Genomic DNA, 23,482 nt, shown 5'->3' with positions numbered 1-23,482 from the left:
GACGTGTATGATTAGTCTCTCCTTGTTGGAAACTAGAAAACATCAGTGCTGCCTGAGTTGTGATTGGTAAAGCTTTATAATGGCTTCCATTTTTGACGTTGCAATGGTTATCTGATATTTCTAACCAGATCTCTTAAATGTCAGTCAAACTATATGCAGGAGCTCCAAACTTTCTAAATCCCAGCCTTGAATAAAGTTAATCTTGACACACACTTATTTAGAAAGTCTTCTTGGCTTCTGCTGAACTGCCCTTATCTGTTTGTTTTTCTCCTCCATAGCTGTCCAATAGATCCCTTTTAGTCATAGAAGATACTGTATGATTTATTTTGCCATATCTGAGGTTTTGGTGCAAGCTTGCTCCTTATTTTCATTTTACTCCCCCAAAGTATTATTAGCTGGGATTTACAGTAGTTTGGGTTTTTGTAAGCACTTGCCATTTGCAAAAGTGGGATAATCTTTCAATGTCAAACAACACAACTGTCCAAAAACAAACAACAAAAAAATGCATTTAATATGCAGTGACTATGACTGTCTTTGTTTTACCAGGCAGGGCAATACCAGGGCAATATTGATTAAAAGCCTGCAGAGATGACCTCTATGTAAAACTGTGAATGATTTACTGTTTGTTGTGTTTCTAACAGCCGGGACCGTAGTCCTTTGTATAATTTGCAACACTTATCGAAATTTGACATCGATTTTGTGTGATGATTTTCAACACAGCAAAAATGAGTCCATGTTTTGTGCTTCGTATCTGACAAAAATGTCCTCAAATGCACTGCCACACACCGACGACGAACAAGCATGCTTTAAAACTCGATTTGAGTTAATCAGGTTTACGAGTGGACATCAAAGTGTTTAGTTAGCTAAGTCTCAGAGTCTCAAAAACTGTCGAAGCCAACAGGGCCGCTTGTTCTCCGGTTCAAAACCAAAACAACAATGTCTTTGTGTTGTTTACTCGCCTCAGATCAACAGCTGGCAAACAAATTTTTCATCCTGAAGGTGATAAGCCTCTTTACCAAATGGAAATTAATAATAATTAAAAAATACCTTTAATTTAATAAATTAAATTGAATTAAAATTGAACAGTTAATTAATTAAATAAAATTAATAATTAATCAGATAAAAAAATAATTTAAATTCATTCATTCATAAGTGTATTGCTATGTTGTTTAATAAACTCTTTGTCTGTCTGTCTGTTTGTTTTGTGCTTGTGATGTGTATTAATTATGATGACACCAAAGACAATAAAGCTAATGAATTTACTTGAACTGAGCTGAACTGACTTATAAAACATCCTATGAAAACATACTATAAAATCATAAATCATGCTATGAAACTTTGGCTGCGACATCAGTTTGGTTTGGGTTTCTATTTCATTTTTGATGTCACTCTGAACAAGGAAAGAGAGCCTTGATTCTACAGACCAAAAAAATTCAGATTTTTACAAATTCTGTTTCAACATCAGAAATAAATAGCGCTTGACCGGACAGTGTCTTGAGGTATGTGTATTATGGCAGCTGATGGAGGCGTAAGTTAATGTGAGGGGTGTGTCTTGTCTCCGCTGTGCTGCCTCACAGCAACAACAACCCAGATTAGTTTTGGGGCTCCAGCCTTTTCTGTGCAGAATTCCTCCTGCGTTTCCTGCCCCAGCACAAAGACACGCAAGCCAAGTGGATTAGAGAGTCTAGATCGCCCGCAGTTATGAATGTGATTGACTTTCAATCTGAATCAGCCCTGTGATGGACTGTCAACCTGTCGAAGTTGGTTTTCTGCCTCCTGCATATGGTTATAGACTCCAGCCGCCCATGACCATGAACTGAGATGGTGACACTCTCTCTGGATCGTCCCCTATAGATATTCAACAGAACGTCAACTAATGTATAAGTTAAATATCAAGAAGTCAGGAGAAAATCAATTCACCATAAATTATATTTCAGTATCATCTTGGCATATCTATTGACATTCTGTTGAATGTTTTTGCTGAGGGCATTTGTTGACATTATTTCAAAAGATAAGTATCTACCCAAATGATCAATAGAAATTTTTCTGACATATTGCTGACATAAAACTGAAATATCTCCTGGTCGTCTGTTGGAAATACATATATTTTTTTAATATCAACAAAAATGTTAAAATATAATTTATGGCTTACTGATATTATTTTGAACTCTTGTTGGTATTTCATATTTTATATAAACTGACATTCTGTTGAATATCTATCCCCCCAAAAAAATGTTACCAGTTTATGATAACTGTTATCCTGTCTCTTTCCTATCCCACAGTTTAGAAGTGCAAAAAAAAAAAATTAAAAAAAAAATCCTTTTGCATGACAAGGAATATTGTTAGGTAGGTACTGGCAGTTGCTGTAGTTGCTAACCTCTCACCAACTTGCAAACAGTGCATGAGAACATCTTCCAGTCTTACAGCCTCCTCATGTGCAGCTCCCAGTACTGCTGGTGCTGACTGCTTGGTATTATAGTCTTACTCACAATGTTTGTTATTGCAGACTTAAAGCTGTGGTTACAGTTGTGTTTTCAATGTGACCTTTGGAACTCATGTCGGATCAGATAGTGATATATTACTGCACAGGTATATTCCACTATATGTATTGATAAATTGTCCAGACTGTGCCCATATGCTGCCCGAAACCTCACTGTGATCCAAACTCAATGTGAGCCAGGCCACCGTGGCATGCAGTCTGACTCATCAGATCCAGATGTGAGGATGATCCGACCTTGACAGACTTGACAGTTGATGCGTCCTGTCTTGAACAGATGACACTTGTCGCATTAAGGACAAGTGTAACCCTGGCCTTAGTTGTATAACTGGCCAGGCTGGGAATGATACTTTACAGTCTTTCCAGATTTTCAAGGTCATAATTATCACGTACATGAAAAAAAACCTAAAACAAAACAGATTTGTCCACAGCTGGTAATGAACTCTGCAAATGTGTTCGGCCATGCAACAGGTGTTGTGTTTTGGGAATGTGCGTGTGTGTTTATTTTATTTATGTTACAAAAGGACAAAAGCACAAAAGGAGCAGTTCAATTGTGCAGAGCAGAACATATTTCGAGAGAAGGTCAGACATGATTCAGACTCCGTGTGGCGAACCTGACACGTGTCTACATGACACCGCGGGGATCAAAACATTTGGCAAAGCAACAGTATCTTACTACATCACGCACTGGCCTGCATCAAGATTCTGCCAAGGCTCTGCTGCTAAAATGGATCAAGGGCAATCCATGACTGTCCTTTCATGGTGAAATATAACTCAGTTGAACTTCTGCTGGATTTTTAGATTTCAGAGTAGTAGCAGATGCAAGCTTGTCCACTGTCTGTCAATGTCAGTCAGGCCGAGGACATAAAGACATTTCTGTTTACATGTCCTCATCTAATCTCCCCTTTAAAAGTCAGTGAAGTCTGAATTTGCTGTACAGGAAAGTTATGAGTGTGAAGATGTTCCGTGTCCTTAGAAAACCCCGCGAAACCCGCTGAGAGAGTGAACGATGAGAGAATGTGTGAAGCTGCAGCTATCCTGGGTAAGGTATGCATAAACTTTAGCAGTGCCAGTTGTCAAGCAGTGTGACGCCCAGATGAGCTTGTGATGATCACAGGAAAGAGGACATAATTAATGCAGGCTCCATGCAGTGTCCTTAGCCACAGACCTTTGTAGGGACTAGCTCACCCTGAACTGTGGAGCCTTTGGGGTCTAAACTCACAACTGGCCATAAATCAGTGCCGCAGAAAAGCCACCACCTACCTGTAGCTCCTTTAGTGATGTTGGACGATAAACAGAGAATTAAATAACTACAAATTAAAGTGATACCAATGTGATGAGGGCAGTAATTGTTCAATCCATGTTGGAATATGATCATGAAAAACTGGCCGTTCTCAAAGAATGTCTTTAGTAGCGTCATTTTAATTACTGCTAAGTCAGTGAAATTCAACTCAGAGATGATCAGCGATGTGGAAAAGCAGTTTGGTGTTCAGTGTATTGGGGGTGGGTGTGTGTGTGTGTGTGTGTGTGTGTGTGTGGGATGGGGGGGTTTAGGGTGTTTAACAAGCTCTTGTCTCCACTTCCAAGATTTCCTGACTCCTCATTTAACTTGTGCTTGGCTGTGCAGTCTCACTCAGATATAAGAGGAGACCTGCGCAGCGCTGGGACTGAGATGTTCATCCCCTTGGGTAAGGCTCTTTCTCCTTCTCATGAAACACAAGCTTCAATAGCATGAACAGCCAGCAGTGCTCCAAATGCGGATTGATGTTTTTAGGATCAATTGCATTTGTACTGAGTACCATGAATACAAAGTTATGCATGTATTAAGCTTCAACTGTTAGTTGTTATTCTCTCAGATTTATGATTGGTAATTCATTTGGGTATAACATTGGGCTGTGGTGGCATGTCTGTGCAGGGTAGGATCACAGGTAGACAGGTATTAACTTGGTTGGTGACACGTTTAGCCTAATATCTATTTCATATTTCTGGCGTGACAGAAATCCGCATCCACATCTTGGGCTTTCCATTAATGTATTTAAATAAGCATACCAGTGATTTTGCATGTTTAGCCTATATCTGCAAAATATAGTATATTTGTGTTTCTTCTAATCCTAATCTTAAAAATACTGGCAACCAGCCAGTATTTTAGAACTCCAGTATCATTTTTTTCTGCCTTTTATCCGGCAATTAGTTTCCATTCATTCCACTGTGATATGAAAATGAACTTTCAGAGACTTCAGACTTTCCTCACATCAGTATTCCATCACCGTAATAGAGTTGTCAGCATTAGTTTTCCTAAAAGCAGCAGTGTTGTTAAGTTTTGATCAATTGAAATTGGGTGGAGTGAAATAGTCCCTTTGTCAGAAAATAGTCCCCGGGGAAACGTTTGCTTTACACACTGAATTATCAGCTCTGTGGTTTATGAATGGTGATGAAATTGTTAGCTGCAGAAACAGAATATTATAAGGTGGCTGTTTGGATCAAAAATTCACATTTGAAAATGGATCGCTTTTGATTGTATGTTGTGAAATCTTTAGTACCCCTGCATGATTTGCAAAATGTTTTGTTGCAATGTAAAATGTGGGGAAATTGAAGAGCACATGGGCCAAACATTCAAAATCAGTGGTGTGGTCTTTTAATTATGGTAATAAACCTCAACAAACCCCCTGACATTTTACAGAATCAGAGGAAGTATACACCGTCATCTGAGAAGGGGGCACAAGGTGAGCTTCTGATGTTAATTGATTTAAACATTTTTTATTGTTATTATTATTATTATTTATTCATAAAATGTCAGTGGTGCTTGGTAGTATCAAAAAGAACAAAATGGATCCATGTTGTGCTCTACATTTCACAGTGAGGAGCAACCATGAGTACGGACGCTGAGATGGCCTGCTATGGCAAAGCGGCCATATATCTTCGCAAGACGGAGAGGGAGAGGGCTGAGGCTCAAAATAAGCCGTTTGATGCCAAGACTGCTTGTTTTGTGCCTGATGAAAAGGAGCTGTATCTAAAGGGTTCCATCGTTAAGAAAGACGGGGGAAAGGTTACTGTGAAAATTCTCAATACTGAGGAGGTATGCCAATGATAATGAGGAAAACTCATAACACCACATTGTGGTTATATTATATATGAGACACCTATCTTTCACAATGGATGGATGGATTTTATTTATTCTTGATATTTTCCGGTCCTCCCTGGATGTAATTATGGAACTTTATTAACTTTCAGACCAGAACTGTCCCAGAGGGCGATGTCACCAACATGAATCCCCCCAAGTTTGACAAGATTGAGGACATGGCCATGTTGACCTACCTCAATGAAGCTTCTATCCTGTTTAACCTCAGAGAGCGTTTTGCAGCATGGATGATCTATGTGAGACTCATAACAAATTTTAATGCCAAAAATGAAATGATTTGGCGTCCGTGTAAAACACAATTTCAGAATATGATAGGAAAATAACTGCAGTTGCAATCCGTTTATGTAGCTGTGATCTTCCTCTTTTCAAAACAGACCTACTCCGGCCTGTTCTGTGTCACGGTGAACCCATACAAGTGGCTTCCTGTGTATGACCCGGAGGTGGTTTCAGGCTATCGGGGGAAGAAGCGAATGGAGGCTCCTCCCCACATCTTCTCTGTGTCTGATAATGCCTATCAGAACATGCTGACTGGTATGAGATGGATGAATGGACAGATGGATGGGTAAAATGGACAAATGCACAAATTGATATTTATGAATGCACAATAAAAAAAAATAAATAAATAAAAAAAAATGTGTTTTTGCTTGCAGATAGGGAAAGCCAGTCTATCCTGATCACGTAAGTTTCCTTTTTAATACCAGGTATTTATGTTTATGTGTGATATAGTGTGATTTTTAAAAGTCTGCTCTAAATTTGACTCCTGCCACCCCCTGACTTGTGTAAATCTTTTTCTTGCAAACTAGTGGAGAATCTGGTGCAGGAAAAACTGTCAACACCAAGCGTGTGATCCAGTACTTTGCAACAGTTGCAATGTCCAGTGGAGGGGAGAAGAAGAAAGAGCCGACTCCTGGCAAAATGCAGGTATGCATTTAGCATACCTGCAGCTGGTATAAAATACCATTTCTGCTAAACTTTATAATTTTGTATTATTACCATCGTTGATGATGTGCGTTTTTGATACACACAAAAAGAGTAAATCAGTGTTGACAAAAATTCTCTTCCTCAGGGGTCTCTTGAGGATCAGATCATTGCTGCTAACCCTTTGCTGGAGGCTTATGGTAATGCAAAGACAGTGAGAAATGATAACTCATCTCGCTTTGTGAGTACCAAGAAGGACTATCTGCATTTTTTTTTTTTTTTTAATTATCTTCAGCCCGTTTAACTACAACCCATTTATAACCACCTATTTTTGCCTCAGGGTAAATTCATTAGGATTCACTTTGGCACAACTGGAAAGCTGGCCAAAGCTGATATTGAGACTTGTAAGTACGTCTGAACGATTCTTGCTAAGTATAGCCTTACAACCCTAGATCAGCAGTCATTCATTCAAAATTGCACATCAACTAAGGCAGCACAGACTTCTCTGAGAGAATTCAGGCGAAAGGATATGGGCTCTTTAGAGTTCCAAAATTGGGAAAAAATGGCCCATAAAATTACAACAATCCATGTATTTTGTTGCCAGTAATTGCACCATGGGTCTAAAAGTCCAATATTTACCTCATAATCTCCTCGCAACACACCAAAAGTCTCCCAGTGAATACTAAAGAGTAAGCAGATGCTGCCCTCAAATGCTCCAAAAATTGTAATAATGGGCAAATGGGAAATACAGAATTAAATTTTACATTCACAGATGCTGCATTCGTAGTTATTGACTTGCTGATGTTATAAATATACAACTGTTTGCCAATATAAATGACAAAATTCATAATTTTATTCAAAATTAATTTTTATTTAAGGCTGTAAATGCAGAAGTACAAGGAGCACTAAATGCAACCAAATTCCTGTAAGAGGATCAAAGTTCTGTGAGTGGGGAAAATCCAGAGGATAATAAAGTAAATAACAGACCTCTGGACTCTGAGTGCAATTATTTAGTTGCATGGATTATGACTATGAAAGGACCATGTTGGAAATAGGTGCATGCACTTTTACATGTCATCCTTTGGATTTGTTTTAACTCTATCCATAAATCAAATCAAATCAAATCAAATCAAATGCACAAATTGTGCAGAATTAACTGTAAAGGCTAAGACTAAGCCCTCACAAGGTGAACAGTCACAGTATTGGACCCTAAGACTGGCCAACAAAACCATCTCCTCTATTTCAAATAATGTGAATCATTCAAACAAATTTGAACAATGTTTTAATTAAACATTTTTGTAACAGAGGAAAATTTGCACTCCTGTAATACAAAATCCTCTTTGTATCTGTGTTCCTTAGATCTACTGGAAAAGTCCAGAGTGACTTTTCAACTTTCAGATGAGAGAAGCTACCACATATTCTACCAGATGATGACCAACCATAAACCTGAGCTAATTGGTAAAGTTACAACTCAGCGCTGTGGGCTTATGGAATGATTTTAAGTCCACTTCACTGACATTGATTGAGCTTGATCCTAAAGTTTTTTTTTAAATGAACGTAACATCTCCAATCTCTACTAGACTGTCAGGGTTTAATGTGATGCCGTGCTGTATATTGGGACTTGAAGACTCTGGGTGTTCTCTGATATTTCTCCTTTCTTCCACAGAAATGGCACTCATCACCACTAACCCTTATGATTTCCCGATGATCAGCCAGGGTCAGATCACTGTGAAGAGTATTGATGACAAGGAGGAGCTGATGGCCACCGATGTGAGCCACATATAGCTAAACACGATTAATGGCTTACATTAACATTTAACATAAATATTTTAACTTTTTCACTTTTACTTTCTCTGCCAAATTTTCAACCATTTTCTGCTCAATCAATATAGCTGAATTTTGAAAATTAACTGTGCAGTATGTACATATCCTTTCAGTCCGCCATTGACATCCTGGGTTTCAGTGGAGACGAAAAAATCAGCATCTATAAGCAAACTGGAGCTGTGATCCACCACGGCAACATGAAGTTCAAACAGAAGCAGCGTGAGGAGCAAGCTGAGCCTGATGGCACAGACGGTAAATACAACTAGCAGTCCATTTGCCAAAAAAAAAAAAACCTCTTAAAATTACATTATTGTTTGTAAAAGCTCTTTTTCCATCCCAGTGGCTGACAAAGTTGCCTATCTGCTTGGCCTGAACTCAGCTGAAATGCTGAAGTGTCTGTGCTACCCTCGAGTGAAGGTCGGAAATGAGTTTGTCACTAAGGGGCAGACAGTTCCCCAGGTGAGACTTTACAGCAGTGGTTACAAACAAGCAACTCTCTGTTCACTCATGTAAAAATACCAATATTAAAACAAATATTATAACTACTGATAATAATAATGAACTTTATTTGTATAGCTCTTATATGTTTAGATTTGTCGCATGAGCAGAAACAGTAGGATTTGAACCCCTACGCCTGTTAGTGTGCTCTACCCATTCAGCTAAACTTCTTAAAAGTAGTCTAAAATTACACCAGAGAAAGTGTATTAGGGTTAGGGTTAGGTAAGGGATACATTTTTTCTAGAAGTTACTCATGCAGGTCGCTCCACAGGCTGAAGGACAGTTGAAAGGCTTCTAGGTCAGAAAAAATATACACAATATGGCTAGGGGTCAGACCTAGTCACGCTTAAAAAAAAATCTGATCAGTACAATCGTATATGGATGTATGTTGTTTTTGTGTGTGTGTGTGTGTGTGTGATTGCATAGGTGCTCAACTCAGTGAATGCCCTTGCCAAGTCCACCTATGAGAGGATGTTCTTGTGGATGGTTGTCCGCATCAACGAGATGTTAGATACTAAGCAGCCAAGAAACTTCTTTATTGGGGTGCTTGATATTGCCGGATTTGAGATCTTCGATGTGAGTGTTCCAGCTCTCTTTCTTAAAGGTTATGGTATCAAAACTAGGCTGTATACTGACAAACTTTATGAAAATGTTCTTGAATTCTATTCAGTACAACAGCATGGAGCAACTGTGCATCAATTTTACAAACGAGAAGCTGCAACAGTTTTTCAACCAGCACATGTTTGTCCTGGAGCAAGAGGAATACAAGAAGGAGGGCATTGTCTGGGAGTTCATTGACTTTGGCATGGACTTGGCTGCCTGCATTGAACTTATTGAAAAGGTATGCAATTGAGATGGGATCAAGGCATTGGCTGACCTGAGTAACATAAAATAAACATCTCAACAAGTAGTAGATGTTATATAACATTCTCTGGTTAAATTAAGAGCAAGGTCAATGCTTCTGGAACCAAAAGTGTTCTTTGAATCACAGCACACAGAAAATATGTTCCCAGAGTGCTGCCGTTAAAACACTTGGACGTATAGCCTATATAGTGTTAGACATTTAATGCGCATTTAGAGTGTTTCCGTTTGTGTGTTTTTGGTCAGCCACTAGGCATCTTCTCTATCCTTGAAGAGGAGTGCATGTTTCCCAAGGCTACAGACACTACCTTCAAAAACAAGTTATATGACCAGCATATGGGCAAAAACAACTGCTTCCAGAAACCAAAGCCTGTCAAAGGCAAGGCTGAGGCCCACTTTTCTCTTGTGCATTATGCTGGAACTGTGGACTACACAGTCACAGGCTGGCTGGACAAGAACAAGGACCCACTAAATGAGTCTGTGGTGGGGCTCTACCAGAAGTCTTCAAATAAACTCATGGCTCATCTCTATGCTGCAGGTGCAGCTGCTGAAGGTAAAATCAAATGCTAATTGTTTTTTCTACATTACACGTGAACTAATTAAAGTCCTTACCTTTACCGCTCTAGTGGTATTTGCTGCTCCATATGAGTGTAATACATCCACCAAGTTTGGTCCATTAACTCCTTCCCTGTCACAAGAACGGGAGCTTCACCAGGAGTGTTTTTCTCCAAAATGAATGAAGTAGATACAGACCAGAAAACAGCACAAATCTGAATGTCGACACAAAGCGGAAAATTTGTTTGGAGGATGTATAACATACATTGGTTTCAATTTCAAAGCTGCAAGTACTGCTAAATGGATAAGAATCCTAACTATCACCAAATGTGCCATCTCTGAGAAAGACCCCCTTACACCAAAAGCTGAGCAAGCTTACCCAAACCTAACACAGTTTAAACTGATTTAAAACATTTTACAGCGTCCACCCAGATAATCCTGCCTTTCAGTTAACACAAGAAATTGAATTAGATTGTACTGATTTCTTGTAGAGTCGGGTGGCAAGAAGGGTGGCAAGAAGAAGGGAGGCTCCATGCAAACTGTGTCTTCTCAGTTCAGAGTAAGTTTGTTGATGCTCTTTCCTCAAGACTAAATATGAGCTGTGAGAAGCTCTCTATTTTTTTTTTTTTTTTTTTTTTTTTTTGGTTACTGATGATCCCTTTCCCCATAGGAGAATCTGGGCAAGCTGATGACCAATCTGAGGAGTACTCACCCTCATTTTGTGCGCTGTTTGATCCCCAATGAGACCAAGTCTCCAGGTTTATATAGATTACCAATGACCAACATGTTGTACATAATTATTTTCCAATTCACAGTTATTAATTGATTGGTTTATATGCAGGTGTGATGGACAGCCACCTGGTTATCCACCAGCTGAGGTGTAATGGAGTGCTGGAGGGTATCAGGATCTGTAGAAAGGGCTTTCCCAGCAGAATTGTTTATGCTGACTTCAAGCAAAGGTACACATTCACACAGATATTATAAAGACATAATCTTAGATTTATGGTTCATTTCATGCAACAACTCGACTTGTGACAAATCCTGATGTTTAAACAGTTCAGTAAATAATATCATAATCCAAATCTCACTCTCTGTTGGCATTCTCTTACTATAGATATAAAGTGCTTAATGCTAGTGTCATCCCAGAGGGCCAGTTCATAGACAACAAGAAGGCTTCTGAGAAGCTACTTGAATCAATTGATGTTGATCATGACCAGTACAGGTTTGGTCATACAAAGGTGAGTCAGTGATGGATACTTTTATCTTACTCTATTGTTGTATGTATTGTGATGCTGACAAACTGTGTTTTTACAGGTGTTTTTTAAGGCTGGTCTATTGGGTGTCCTAGAGGAGATGAGAGATGAGAAACTGGCCACACTGGTGTCCATGATCCAGGCTCTGGCTCGTGGATTCGTCATGAGGAGGGAGTTTGTGAAGATGATGGAAAGAACGTAAATGACTTCACACCACTTTAAAACCTTGATAGATGTGATTATATGTTTTGTATGAGAACAGTATTTGCTCCTGTAAGAAAAAAAAAGGTGCATTCCTCACCCTATGCCTTTTTTCCCAATTAGAGATTCGATCGCAACCATCCAGTATAACATCCGGTCATTTATGAATGTGAAACACTGGCCATGGATGAAGGTGTTCTACAAGATCAAGCCTCTACTTAAGAGTGCTGAAACTGAGAAAGAGCTGTCTAACATGAAGGATGACTTTGAAAAATGCAAAGCAGACTTGGTCAAGGCAGAAGCCCGTAAGAAGGAACTGGAGGAGAAGCTGGTGACAGTACTGCAGGAAAAGAATGAACTCCAGCTCCAAATTGCATCTGTAAGTACACACTATTTTCAACCTCCATTCATCCAACTCCAACATTTAGACAAAAACAGACCGATTAATTCGTTTTGGGACGTTTCACCAAATTTTGCATTTTTTCTTTGCTTGAAGGAATCAGAAAATTTGATTGATGCTGAGGAGAGGTGTGAAGGACTGATTAAGAGCAAAATTCAGCTTGAGGCCAAACTCAAAGAGGTAACTGAGAGACTGGAGGATGAGGAAGAGATTAATGGTGACCTGACTGCTAAGAAAAGGAAACTGGAGGATGAATGCTCGGAGCTGAAAAAGGACATCGACGACTTGGAAATTACCATGGCTAAAGTGGAGAAGGAGAAACATGCTACTGAAAATAAGGTGCGATATCTCATCATAAATAATTTTTCAGTTTTTGGCTGTGGCATGGCTAAAGTTGCATATCACAAGATTGGTTGTGTGAGAAATGCCGTCAGCTGTCTTACCATTGGCTTTCAGCTTGTTTGATTGCGTTTTACATGTTGGGTCATTTGAGTTTCGCTGTAACATTATTATTCTCAACACGGGACCTCATCCATGCAGCAGCCCCAGTTCCTGGGACCATGCTAGTTGAGTCTTGATTGAGTTGGCATCCACTTTTCTACCTAATCAATGTGGGCCCCATGACACACCAACAGTCGTCCATCAGCCCTCACTGGACCATCTGTGGCCGACAACTGCCTGTAGTTTGTACATTGTGTTTTGCACCATTAGTCCTAATCAGCTCTTGTTAATGGCTTGTGCAGTGATTCAGCATATGAAAACATAAAAGTCTTGTGTTTCTTAAGCTGTCCACAATCCCAGCTTCCAGTAAACTTTTTTGAGACTGTTTCCACCTCCTGGTAGTATAGAGAATTGCAGCTGAATTGCAATGAAATATCACGCTGGTGCAGAACAAGCCGCATGGTCATCTTTTCGCTTACGACCTGATGCAACTGAGAACGATCTGAGCATTTGTCTTATGGCGCTATAGTTCTTTTACATTCACCTCAGGCTGCTGAGTAAGTCTGTCTTTTAATTTTTAAAAAGCAGCTTTGCTTAATTATTGATAGCGTTTAACTTCTTGGGACCATGTTGGAAATGTTGGAAAACGCAGATGTTGGAAACGGAAACCATGTGTTTTCACTTTAACATGTTGTCCACTGGATTTCATATGTCTGACAGTCCATAACAAAAAATCAGCCAATCAATCACGCTGTGCTTTTTACATGGTTATTCTCTGTCCAATTTACACCATAACACTTCATATTTCTGTTTTAGCATTGCTTTATTGTATTTTGTCATGGACTTTTATCAGTGTTTGTTTGTCTCTTTGTCTCTTTCTGTCCTCAATCACAAGGTTTCCAGTTTCCATGTTGTGTCTCATTTTTACTGCTACGTTTTTGTATTTTAAGTTTTTGCATTATCACTGCTTTATTACTTTAAATTTCTATTTCATCTTCCTGTGTAAAGCGCAGTGCTCTATGTTTGAGAGGAGCTATATGTAAATTTCTTCCTATCATTATTATTATTACAGCTGTGGCATTTCAGCCCCCTTCTCACATCCATCTCTTTGTCTCATTCTGTCTCTTTTTCTTCCCCCTCTTCCTCTCCTGTCAGTCTCCCTGTGGTCAACTAAACCAGAATAAAAAATAATTCCCTAAAAATGTTTTGCTGGTGGCAGTTTAAAGTGAGAATTACAATGATGTTTATAGTTTACTGTAATTCCTTTGTATCCTTTTATATGAATTAAGGTTAAAAACCTGACTGAAGAGATGGCATCTCAGGAGGAGATAATTGCTAAGGTGACAAAGGAGAAGAAAGCCCTCCAAGAGGCACATCAGCAGACTCTTGATGACCTGCAATCAGAGGAGGACAAAGTCAGTTCTCTGACCAAGGCCAAGACAAAGCTGGAGCAGCAAATAGATGATGTCAGTAAAGCCAAATTTAATAATAATAAGACTAATCAAACACTTATACCTCAGTCTTAATGAATGTTAGCAGCAATCTGCATTGCATAATGTTAGGTACTGCAGTTTAAATATCTTTATTGTAAATATATTTATTATCTAAATACTGTTTTTCTATCTGCTAGGTGGAAGGCTCTCTGGAACAAGAGAAGAAGGTCCGCATGGACATCGAGAGGGCCAAAAGAAAGCTGGAAGGTGATCTGAAACTGGCCCAGGAGACCATAATGGATCTGGAGAATGAAAAACACCAAACTGAGGAAAAGCTTAAAAAGTAAGGAAGAAAACAACTTGTTAAATTTTAAATATTTCTTACTTTCACTTAGCATCTCTTGAAATAATGCTCGCTGTTTGTCCTTCTGGTGTTAATCAGGTCAGAGGTTGAGGTCAGCCAACTGAGCAGCAAGATCGAGGATGAGCAGTCCATCGGAGTTCAGCTGCAAAAAAGGATCAAGGAGCTCCAGGTACAATGCAATGTCATCTGCATATAATTTACATCATAATGTATTTGTGAGTTCTACATGCAGTAACTTCATACTACACTGACACTACTGTTTATTAAATACATAAATAATTTCAACTGGTAACCTCAACCACTGTATGACCATAGAACTGTATAACAATCAACTCTATAGTTCATCTGGTCGATGAACCAGTGATGTGAAAAATATGTAATTTGCTTTATTTTCTTTAAAACTACAATTTATTTTATTAACACTCACCAATCATCAGTGTAAGAGCAGAAGAAGGGACTGACCGACCAGAGTAAAGGGGCTCTTATACCACCATTATTAATTAAGCAAGAGTGGCTGGAGAACCGAAAAACGTGGACAGCAACACACTGATTCTGCGTGTTTAGTGTAATATTTACAAAATGTAATTACTTCTCGTCTCAACTCCCAACCTCAAAACCAATCTTTTATCCAGCCACTGGTTTCCATTCACCCCACTACAATCTGAAAATTAAATTTAACAGACTTTCAAACTCAAACAAACTTTCTTCAAACCAGCATTCCATCACTGTAATAAAGTCATCCACATTAGTTTTCCTAATCCTTAGGATTATGATTTTGATATGTTGTGAAATCTTTAGTGCTGCCATATGATTTGAAAAGTGGTTTGTTGCAGTGTAAAATGTGGGTAAATAAATGGGTCAAAAAAAAAAAAAAAAAGGCTCAGTTGCAACAGGCTTTCCTTTGATGCTCAGTGCACTACTTGAGCACCCAAGCACATCTTGAGGCAGGCACATTGTTTGCCATATCTGTGATGTCCTTCATGCTGTTCTTAAGCTTTCCCAATGCCCCTGGAACACTGATCACTTTAAGTGTAGTGGTGGCAACTCCCTAAACTGGGTTGCTGCTCAGCACACCAGCTGGGCAGTTTACACACAAACATTGTTCAAAACAGTTGTTTTTATGTGGCCAGCCAGCTTTATATCTTATCCTACCTGCCTTGTAGATTATGTTAAATTTTCACATCCTAACATTCATTGGCAATGATTTTTCTTCACAAGGCCTACTTGATCTACAATAAAAATAAATATCAGTCAGTGTATACTATAATACAAATGTATTCTAGTCAATAAAACAAAATAAAATTGAGTGCTGTGTGCGCTTAGCAGAGCTTCTTCAGTTATACAGACAAGCCTGGCCACGTTTGGTTGTATGAAAGGGGATTATAAATCAGATGTCCTCAAATCATCTCTGTCATAAATTTCACTTGGAAAACTCACTCACATACACCTTTTTTTTTCTTCTTTTTTGCATGATTCATGTTGGTCACATTATTAGCTCAGGCAAACAGGAATGCCTCATTAATCAGGAAGAATCACTTCCCTATTCATGTGTTGCATAAATTGAAAGATATTTCACCCTGTGACAGGCCCGCATTGAAGAGCTGGAGGAAGAGGGTGAGGCTGAACGAGCCAATCGTGCCAAAACTGAGAAGCAGAGAGCTGATCTGTCCAGGGAACTTGAAGAGATCAGCGAGAGGCTAGAGGAAGCGGGTGGAGCAACGGCTGCTCAGATTGAGATGAACAAGAAACGTGAGGCTGAGTTCCAGAAAGTGCGTCGTGATCTGGAGGAATCAACTCTGAGGCATGAAGCTATGGCCGCAGCCATGAGAAAGAAGCATTCTGACAGTGTGGCTGAACTTAGTGAGCAGATTGACAACCTCCAGCGGATCAAACAAAAACTTGAGAAGGAGAAGAACGAGTACAAGATGGAGATTGATGACCTTGCAAGCAATATGGAGAGCGTGGCCAAGGCCAAGGTGTGGGGTTACTATGTGTATAGGTGATAGAGATACATCATGACATATTTGAACTCATTAGTGTGAAAAGGGAAGTATTTGACACGATATCTCTCCTTGCAGGTCAATCTCGAGAAAATAGCTCGCTCTTTAGAGGACCAGATTAATGAGGTGAAGACTAAGAATGATGAGAACCTTCGCCAGATCACTGACATGACTGCTCAAAGAGCCAAGCTCATGACTGAGAATGGTATCTAAAAACAATAGCTGCCTTTACATGCACCTTAATATTCCACTAATAGTCAGAATAGTAACCCAGTCAGGATAAAAATGCCTCATGTAGCCACTTCAGTCAGAAGAGACTGGTCCATTCGGACCTGATCAGAAGGAATTTTTCGATCGTGTTGAAAAGGGTAGTGTAAACCATTGATTCATTCAGAAAATATTAGTGCTTAATAACCATCTACATATTGATTTTTTCTCTTTTTTTATGAGTTTCCTGGAGGGGCAGAAACATTGCAGTAGAAAGAAACAACTGGTCTGTGGCTGATATGACTTTTTTTTGGGAGACCTTTAAAGATTAAAGGCCCTATCTTGTGCCACCCGCTATCCGCTGCCACTACCCGCTACCCGCAAATTGCGGATTTAGGAACTTCTGCTATCCCTAAACGGTATCTTGCGCCACCCGCTATCCGTTATGCCGACTCCGTCATTTGCGCCTGGAGGTGTGGATGCAGGTGGTCAGGACCACCCGCTATCCGCTATCCCTAAAGTGTGTGCGCAAGATAGCAACTTTAGGGATAGCGCATGAAACACACCCACGGACAGTGGGCCTCAGTGGTCAAAAGGCTCGAAACCAGGAGTTCTTCAAACAAGTGTTTGAAATGATGAAAGAAGCCTTAATCCAATTATTCATCGACCAAATCAAAAAACGCTGGAAAAATTTTAAGTCTGGTAGTTCTGACCCAGCCAGTTTTCATTTTTACAGTCTTATGGATGACCTGATGTGAGAGCAACCATTGGTGAAAATGACTTAGCCTATATCCTATTTATATTTCAAGTAGATTAAATGCTTCCCAGCAAGCAGAAGCACTTTGTGCATGTTAAAAAAAAAAAAAAAAGAAACAACTTCTGATTCTGATGAAATGCTTTGGGGCATGTAAATGCACGTCTTATTGGATCACTTTATTTGGTGTCCGTGTAAGCAGTCAAGCTGGAATCACTAAACAGGATGATTTAAATCGGGCTGAAGAAATATTATCCATGTAACTGCAGCTTGAGACTAAAACCAAAATGTTTGTATGCACGTAATGGAGACATGCTTATGTGTTAGGCAGACACTGTAGTATCCATGCTTTAACTAAATGTATATATATCATTTAGGTGAATATAGCCGTCAGCTTGAAGAAAAGGACACCTTTGTGTCTCAGCTGACCAGAGGCAAGCAGGTCTTCATGCAGCAAATTGATGAAATGAAAAGGCAGATTGAAGAGGAGATCAAGGTAATTTCTTAGCTTAAAAATAAACAGTTTGGTTACTTACTTGTCTCAGTTATTTTTTTATTTATTTATTTTTTTTACATGCTGATTTTTCGTTTCCTCTACCAGGCAAAGAATGCTCTGGCCCATAGTGTCCAGTCTGCCCGCCACGACTGTGACCTACTGAGGGAGCAGCTAGAAGAGGAGCAGGAAGCCAAAGCTGAGCTGCAGCGGGGGATGTCCAAGGCCAACAGTGAGGTCGCCCAGTGGAGGACCAAATATGAGACTGATGCTATCCAGCGCACTGAAGAACTTGAAGAAGCCAAGTGATTATCAAAGCTACTGCATACTTTTTACATGCTTGTACATTAGTGTTAAAACCCATGTCCTCTGTCCTGCAGGAAGAAACTGACCCAGCGCCTACAGGAGGCTGAGGAACAAATTGAGGCAGTGAACGCGAGGTGTGCATCTCTGGAGAAGACAAAGCAGAAACTGCATGGAGAGGTCATCTCTACAATCTTTTCTTCCTCTTATAGATTATCCATATAATCAATAATCTATGGTTCAATATAAAAATTATAGATAGGAGGATTTTTTTTTAAATTATTGTTATTTATTTATTTTTTTAGGTGATGACATTTAACATAGTTCCAGTTGAATACATGAAACGGATTTGCTGTGCATAGTTTATAGCTGTTACTCTTATCCTTAGGATTCTACATGCACAATGTAATTTAGATACTGATGAAATTGTGATTTTATGACTAAATGAATCTAAATGTTTCTGCAGGTGGAGGACCTAATGGTTGATTTTGACAGAGCTAATGCCATTACTGCCAGCCTGGATAAGAAGCAAAGGAACTTTGATAAAGTAAACCCAATCAGATTACAGAATCATTCAGAATAATAATCGATTTACTTTTCAAAGCAGTAAAGCTGTGAGTAAAACTGATAAAAATCACATCGATTCAACCAGGTCCTGTCTGAGTGGAAGCAGAAGTATGAGGAGAGTCAGGCTGAGCTGGAAGGAGCTCAGAAGGAAAATCGCTCTCTTATTACTGAACTCTTCAAAATGAAGAACGCTTATGAAGATACCCTGGATCAGCTGGAGACCATGAAGAGAGAGAACAAGAACCTGCAACGTGAGCTCAAAAACAGCCAGGGATTTACATCATACAAATTCTTTTCAAGCTATTTTGCTCAGTTTCTTGATGCTGCTGTGTGTTTCTATTTGTATGAATCTTTATGCAGAGGAGATTGCTGATCTAACTGACCAACTTGGACAGAGTGGCAAGAACATCCATGAGCTGGAGAAAGCGAGGAAATCTGTAGAGTCACAAAAAGATGAAATCCAGGCTGCTCTTGAGGAGGCTGAGGTACATAATTCCACTGTAGACTCATAATCAAAATTTTAAGACCAGTCGAAAAATTGCAAGAATTTACATTTTACACTGTTGGATCTTAAGAAGGCTCTAAGTAAAGCTTCAAAATGCAAAAAGAAGAAATGGGAGTGAGACAAAAAAAAAAAAAAAAATGAGTAAGCAATTTATTGCAAACAACCATTAAACTGAAATAGGCTGTTCATAAGCTGATCAAAAGTTTAAGACCTTGTCTCAAAAAAAAAACAAAAAAAAAACTCAAACCCCCCTAAAATAGAAATAAAATTTTCAAAAAAGGACTCAGTAATGAGTAGCTGCGCCATTCTTGTTAATCACCTCAAAAAAAATTTTCGGCATGCTAGTGTTTCCAGGAGGCTAGTGGGAATGTTGCTCCAAGTGGTGAAGATGGCTTCACGGAGGGCATCCACTGTCTGGAACTGGTGTCCATTTTTGTAAACTTCCCTTGCCATCCAACCCCAAATGTTCTCAATTGGATTTAGATCAGGGGAACACGCAGGATGTTTCAAAAGAGTGATGTTATTTCTCTGGAAGAAGTCCTTTGTCAGGCGGACATTGTGAACTGCAGTGTTGTCCTGTTGAAAAACCCAGTCATTACCACACAGACGATGGATTTCAGTCATGAGGAATGCCCCCTGCAACATCTCCACATAGCCAGCTGCCGTTTGACGCCTCTGCACAACCCATTATTCAATTGAAGGAAAAAGCCCCCCAGATCATGATGGCGCCCCCTCCACTGTGCCGGGTAGAAAACATCTCAGGTGGTATCTCCTTGTCATGCCAGTAACGTTGGAAGCCATCAGGACCGACAAGGTTAAATTTTTTCTCATCAGAGAATACAACTTTCTTCCACCTTTCAATGTCCCATGTTTGGGACATTGAAACTCCAAACTCCAAATGGGCAATTTTGTGCCATTGAAGGAGACGAGGCGTTTGAAGACGTTTTTTGTTCTTAAAACCCTTCTCTCGCAGATGCCGTCTGATGGTTGTGGGATTGCAGTTGGCACCAGTGACAAGCTTAATTTGGACCGAGGATCGTCCCGTGTCTTGACAGACAGCCAATTGGATCCTCCGGCTCAGGGCCAGTGAAATTTTTTTGGGTCTACCACTTGACTTTTTTGTTCCATAACCCTCAGGATCTTTTAAGTTTAAAATGACTGTCTTACTGCGTCCAACCTCAGCAGCAATGGCAGGCTGCGAGAGGCCTTGCTTATACAGCTCAACAATCTGACCCTGTTCAAGGAGAGAAAGCTTTTTTGCCTTTTCCATCAGGAGGTCATGACAGTGTGGATACCTGACAGAAAATGACACTGAATCCACATTTTTGCCAAGATTTGGGCTTTTAAAGGCAGTGGTCTTAAACTTTGATCTGCTGATGAACAGCCTATTTCACTTTAATGGTTGTTTGCAATAAATTGCTTACCCATTTTTTATTCATTTATTTATTTATTTATTTTTTGTCTCACTCCCATTTCTTCTTTTTGCATTTTGAAGCTCTACTTAGAACCTTCTTAAGATCCAACAGTGCAAAATGTAAATTCTTGCAATTTCTCAACTGGTCTTAAAATTTTGATCAGGAGTGTATTTAACTAGTTTCTTTCTTTCTTACTGGGCCTTCTACATTCTCCTTAAAATGTGTCCACTGCAAATGTATAAATGAGCTCTGATTGTTCCTATGTAGGGTACACTGGAACATGAAGAATCCAAGATTCTGCGAGTCCAGTTGGAGCTGAGTGCTGTTAAAAATGAGCTGGACAGGAAGCTGGCAGAGAAGGATGAAGAGATGGAGCAGATAAAGAGGAACGGTCAGCGAATCATTGAGTCCATGCAGATGACTCTGGATAACGAAGTCAGGAGCAGAAATGATGCCCTGAGAGTCAAGAAGAAGATGGAGTCAGACCTGAATGAGCTAGAGATTCAGCTCAGCCATGCTAATCGGCAAGCCGCTGAGGCCCAGAAGCACCTGAGGAATGTCCAAGGCCAGGTCAAGGTAAGGGAAAAGGTCAAAGATAATGATGCTTCTCCATCAAAAATACATTATTTAGACAGGCCCTAATCAAGGATTCCTTATATTCCTTCCACCAAACTTTTAGGATTCCCAGTTGCAATTTGACGATGCTTCCCGTGAATTAGAGGGCATGAAGGAGCAGGTGGCCATGGCAGAGCGCAGGAACGCTCTGATGGTGTCTGAGATTGAAGAACTGAGGGCTGCACTGGAGCAGACCGAGAAGGGCTGCAAATCAGCTGAGCAAGAACTACTGGATGCAAATGAGAGAGTGGGACTACTTCATTCCCAGGTAAGTGTAAAGTGCCAGTGCTAAACCTTTGACATTTTGAATTTTATAGGGAGCCCTATAAGGCACTCTTGACCTAACCTGCCTAGTGGGCCAAACAGCTGTGGCAGACCTCCATGAAAAACAAGTACACAAATACACACAAATACACAGTGAATAAATTGAAAAATTCTCCAAGGAACTGAGCAATAAAAAATTAATATATTACTTAAAAGCAGAAAGAAATTGAGAAATACATTTACAAACATGTAAATGTTTATTTTTTAATTTATTCATTACTTATGTCATCATTTACTATCACCTCCCCCTTTAGATATACACATACCATTCATTTTTCCTTATGCAGGAACTACTTTCCACAGTAAAGTTTATTTTCCTTCAGGAGCATTTTGGGGTGGCCTAATGTAGTTTATCATTCAGTATGTAAATTAAGGTGTTTTCTTTTTTATTTTACCTTCACAGCAGAGCAGATAAATGTGATTGTCTGTCCATGCCCAGAATACAAGCCTTCTGAATATGAAGAAAAAGATGGAATCTGACATTGTGACAGTACAAACCGAACTGGATGACATCACTCAGGAAGCCAAAGATGCACAGGAGAAGGCCAAGAAAGCCATCACTGATGTAAGCAGATTAAGTAAATGACTTTCAATCAGACCGTATGCATATAATTTTCTTCATCTGACCTGATGAAATGGACTGTAATCCATTATTTGTCTGGCGCTGTTGTAGGCTGCCATGATGGCTGAGGAGCTAAAAAAGGAACAGGACACAAATTCTCATCTGGAGAGGGTGAAGAAAAACCTGGAGGTCACAGTTAAGGACCTGCAGCACCGTTTGGATGAAGCAGAGAGCCTGGTCTTCAAGGGTGGCAAGAAACAGCTTCAGAAACTGGAAGCTAGGGTAAAGCCAAGCTGACATAGAGCAATGTATAGTGGACATGAAAATAGAACCGTTCCATTTGCTTTCACTTTTTCATTGATAATTATAATTTTTGCCTCAACCACTATCCCTCTTGTGCAGGTGCGCCAGCTGGAAGGTGAGGTGGAGTCAGAGCAGAAGAAAGGGGCAGATGCAGTCAAAGGGGTCCGCAAGTATGAACGCAGAATTAAAGAGCTCACCTACCAGGTAAAGGCGATGACTTCCAGAGAGCAAAACAAAAAGATATCTTGGAGTTATTATAGCATTATTTTTTTATTGAGAAAATTATAGTCATTAATTGGTTTCAAATGCATATCCATTATCTTCACATATTATTTATCCCAGAATGAGGAAGATAAAAAGAACATGGCTCGACTTCAAGATCTTGTAGACAAGCTGCAGCTAAAGGTGAAGGCTTACAAGAGGCAGGCTGAGGAAACGGTGGGTTCCTTTCCTGTACTGGTATGTAATTTTATTTTCTGATTGTGTCCTTTTAACCCTCCTGATAACCATGATGTTCTGCCACTCCGTCATGTAGGAAGAACAACTCAATGTCAACTTGACTAAGTTGAGGAAGGCTCAGCATGAACTGGAACATGCTGAGGAGCGGGCTGACATGGCTGAATCCCAAGTGAATAAAATGAGAGTGAAGACCCGTGACTCTGGAAAGGTATGGGCTGTTGACAGGCAGGTATGCTTTTGCCTGATGGAAGACAATGCATCATTTAAGAGTACAAAAGGACTGAATCTGTTGATGGACCACTAATTGAAAACACTTTCGCCTGCAGTCGATGGGCATGTTTCCACTCTATAATTACACACTACTGACGTGGTTTTCACTTTTTGGCTACTCCTATCTACTTGAAGGTGTACTGTTATGCTGCAGAGTGGATGACACCTTTTTTACATGCAGAGGCTGTAGTGTTAACATGCAATTTTCTCTGTACCTGCAGACCCAAGAGGTCGAGTGAGCCGACACCAGAGAAGTTTCCAAGTTGAAGTTTACCCGTGTGTCATAACTGTCACAGAAAATCTGTGGTGAATAGTGATTAA

At 39.7% G+C, this 23,482-nt stretch overlaps 1 protein-coding gene across 1 annotated transcript; it reads left to right on the top strand.

The window, feature by feature from the left end:
* The first annotated feature begins 5,366 nt into the window (after positions 1-5,366).
* Positions 5,367-23,400, top strand: LOC115369275 (myosin heavy chain, fast skeletal muscle-like). The gene is made up of 41 exons (XM_030065847.1): positions 5,367-5,573; positions 5,729-5,872; positions 6,011-6,167; positions 6,287-6,314; positions 6,440-6,557; positions 6,703-6,795; positions 6,895-6,958; positions 7,914-8,012; positions 8,221-8,324; positions 8,492-8,630; positions 8,719-8,837; positions 9,303-9,452; positions 9,547-9,717; positions 9,984-10,290; positions 10,577-10,582; positions 10,784-10,851; positions 10,963-11,050; positions 11,134-11,251; positions 11,407-11,530; positions 11,607-11,743; positions 11,870-12,125; positions 12,243-12,485; positions 13,877-14,053; positions 14,218-14,363; positions 14,463-14,553; positions 15,971-16,360; positions 16,463-16,589; positions 17,723-17,841; positions 17,947-18,143; positions 18,219-18,321; positions 18,608-18,688; positions 18,794-18,959; positions 19,069-19,193; positions 20,896-21,204; positions 21,308-21,511; positions 22,007-22,132; positions 22,241-22,411; positions 22,532-22,636; positions 22,775-22,870; positions 22,968-23,120; positions 23,383-23,400. The coding sequence occupies exons 1-41, from the start codon at positions 5,367-5,369 to the stop codon at positions 23,398-23,400; spliced, it is 5,844 nt and encodes a 1,947-aa protein (XP_029921707.1).
* Positions 23,401-23,482: the final 82 nt, after the last annotated feature.

This window comes from Myripristis murdjan, chromosome 12 (assembly GCF_902150065.1).
Source record: "Myripristis murdjan chromosome 12, fMyrMur1.1, whole genome shotgun sequence".
Lineage (NCBI taxonomy): Eukaryota > Metazoa > Chordata > Actinopteri > Holocentriformes > Holocentridae > Myripristis > Myripristis murdjan.
This window is presented reverse-complemented; position numbering and strand designations above follow the sequence as displayed.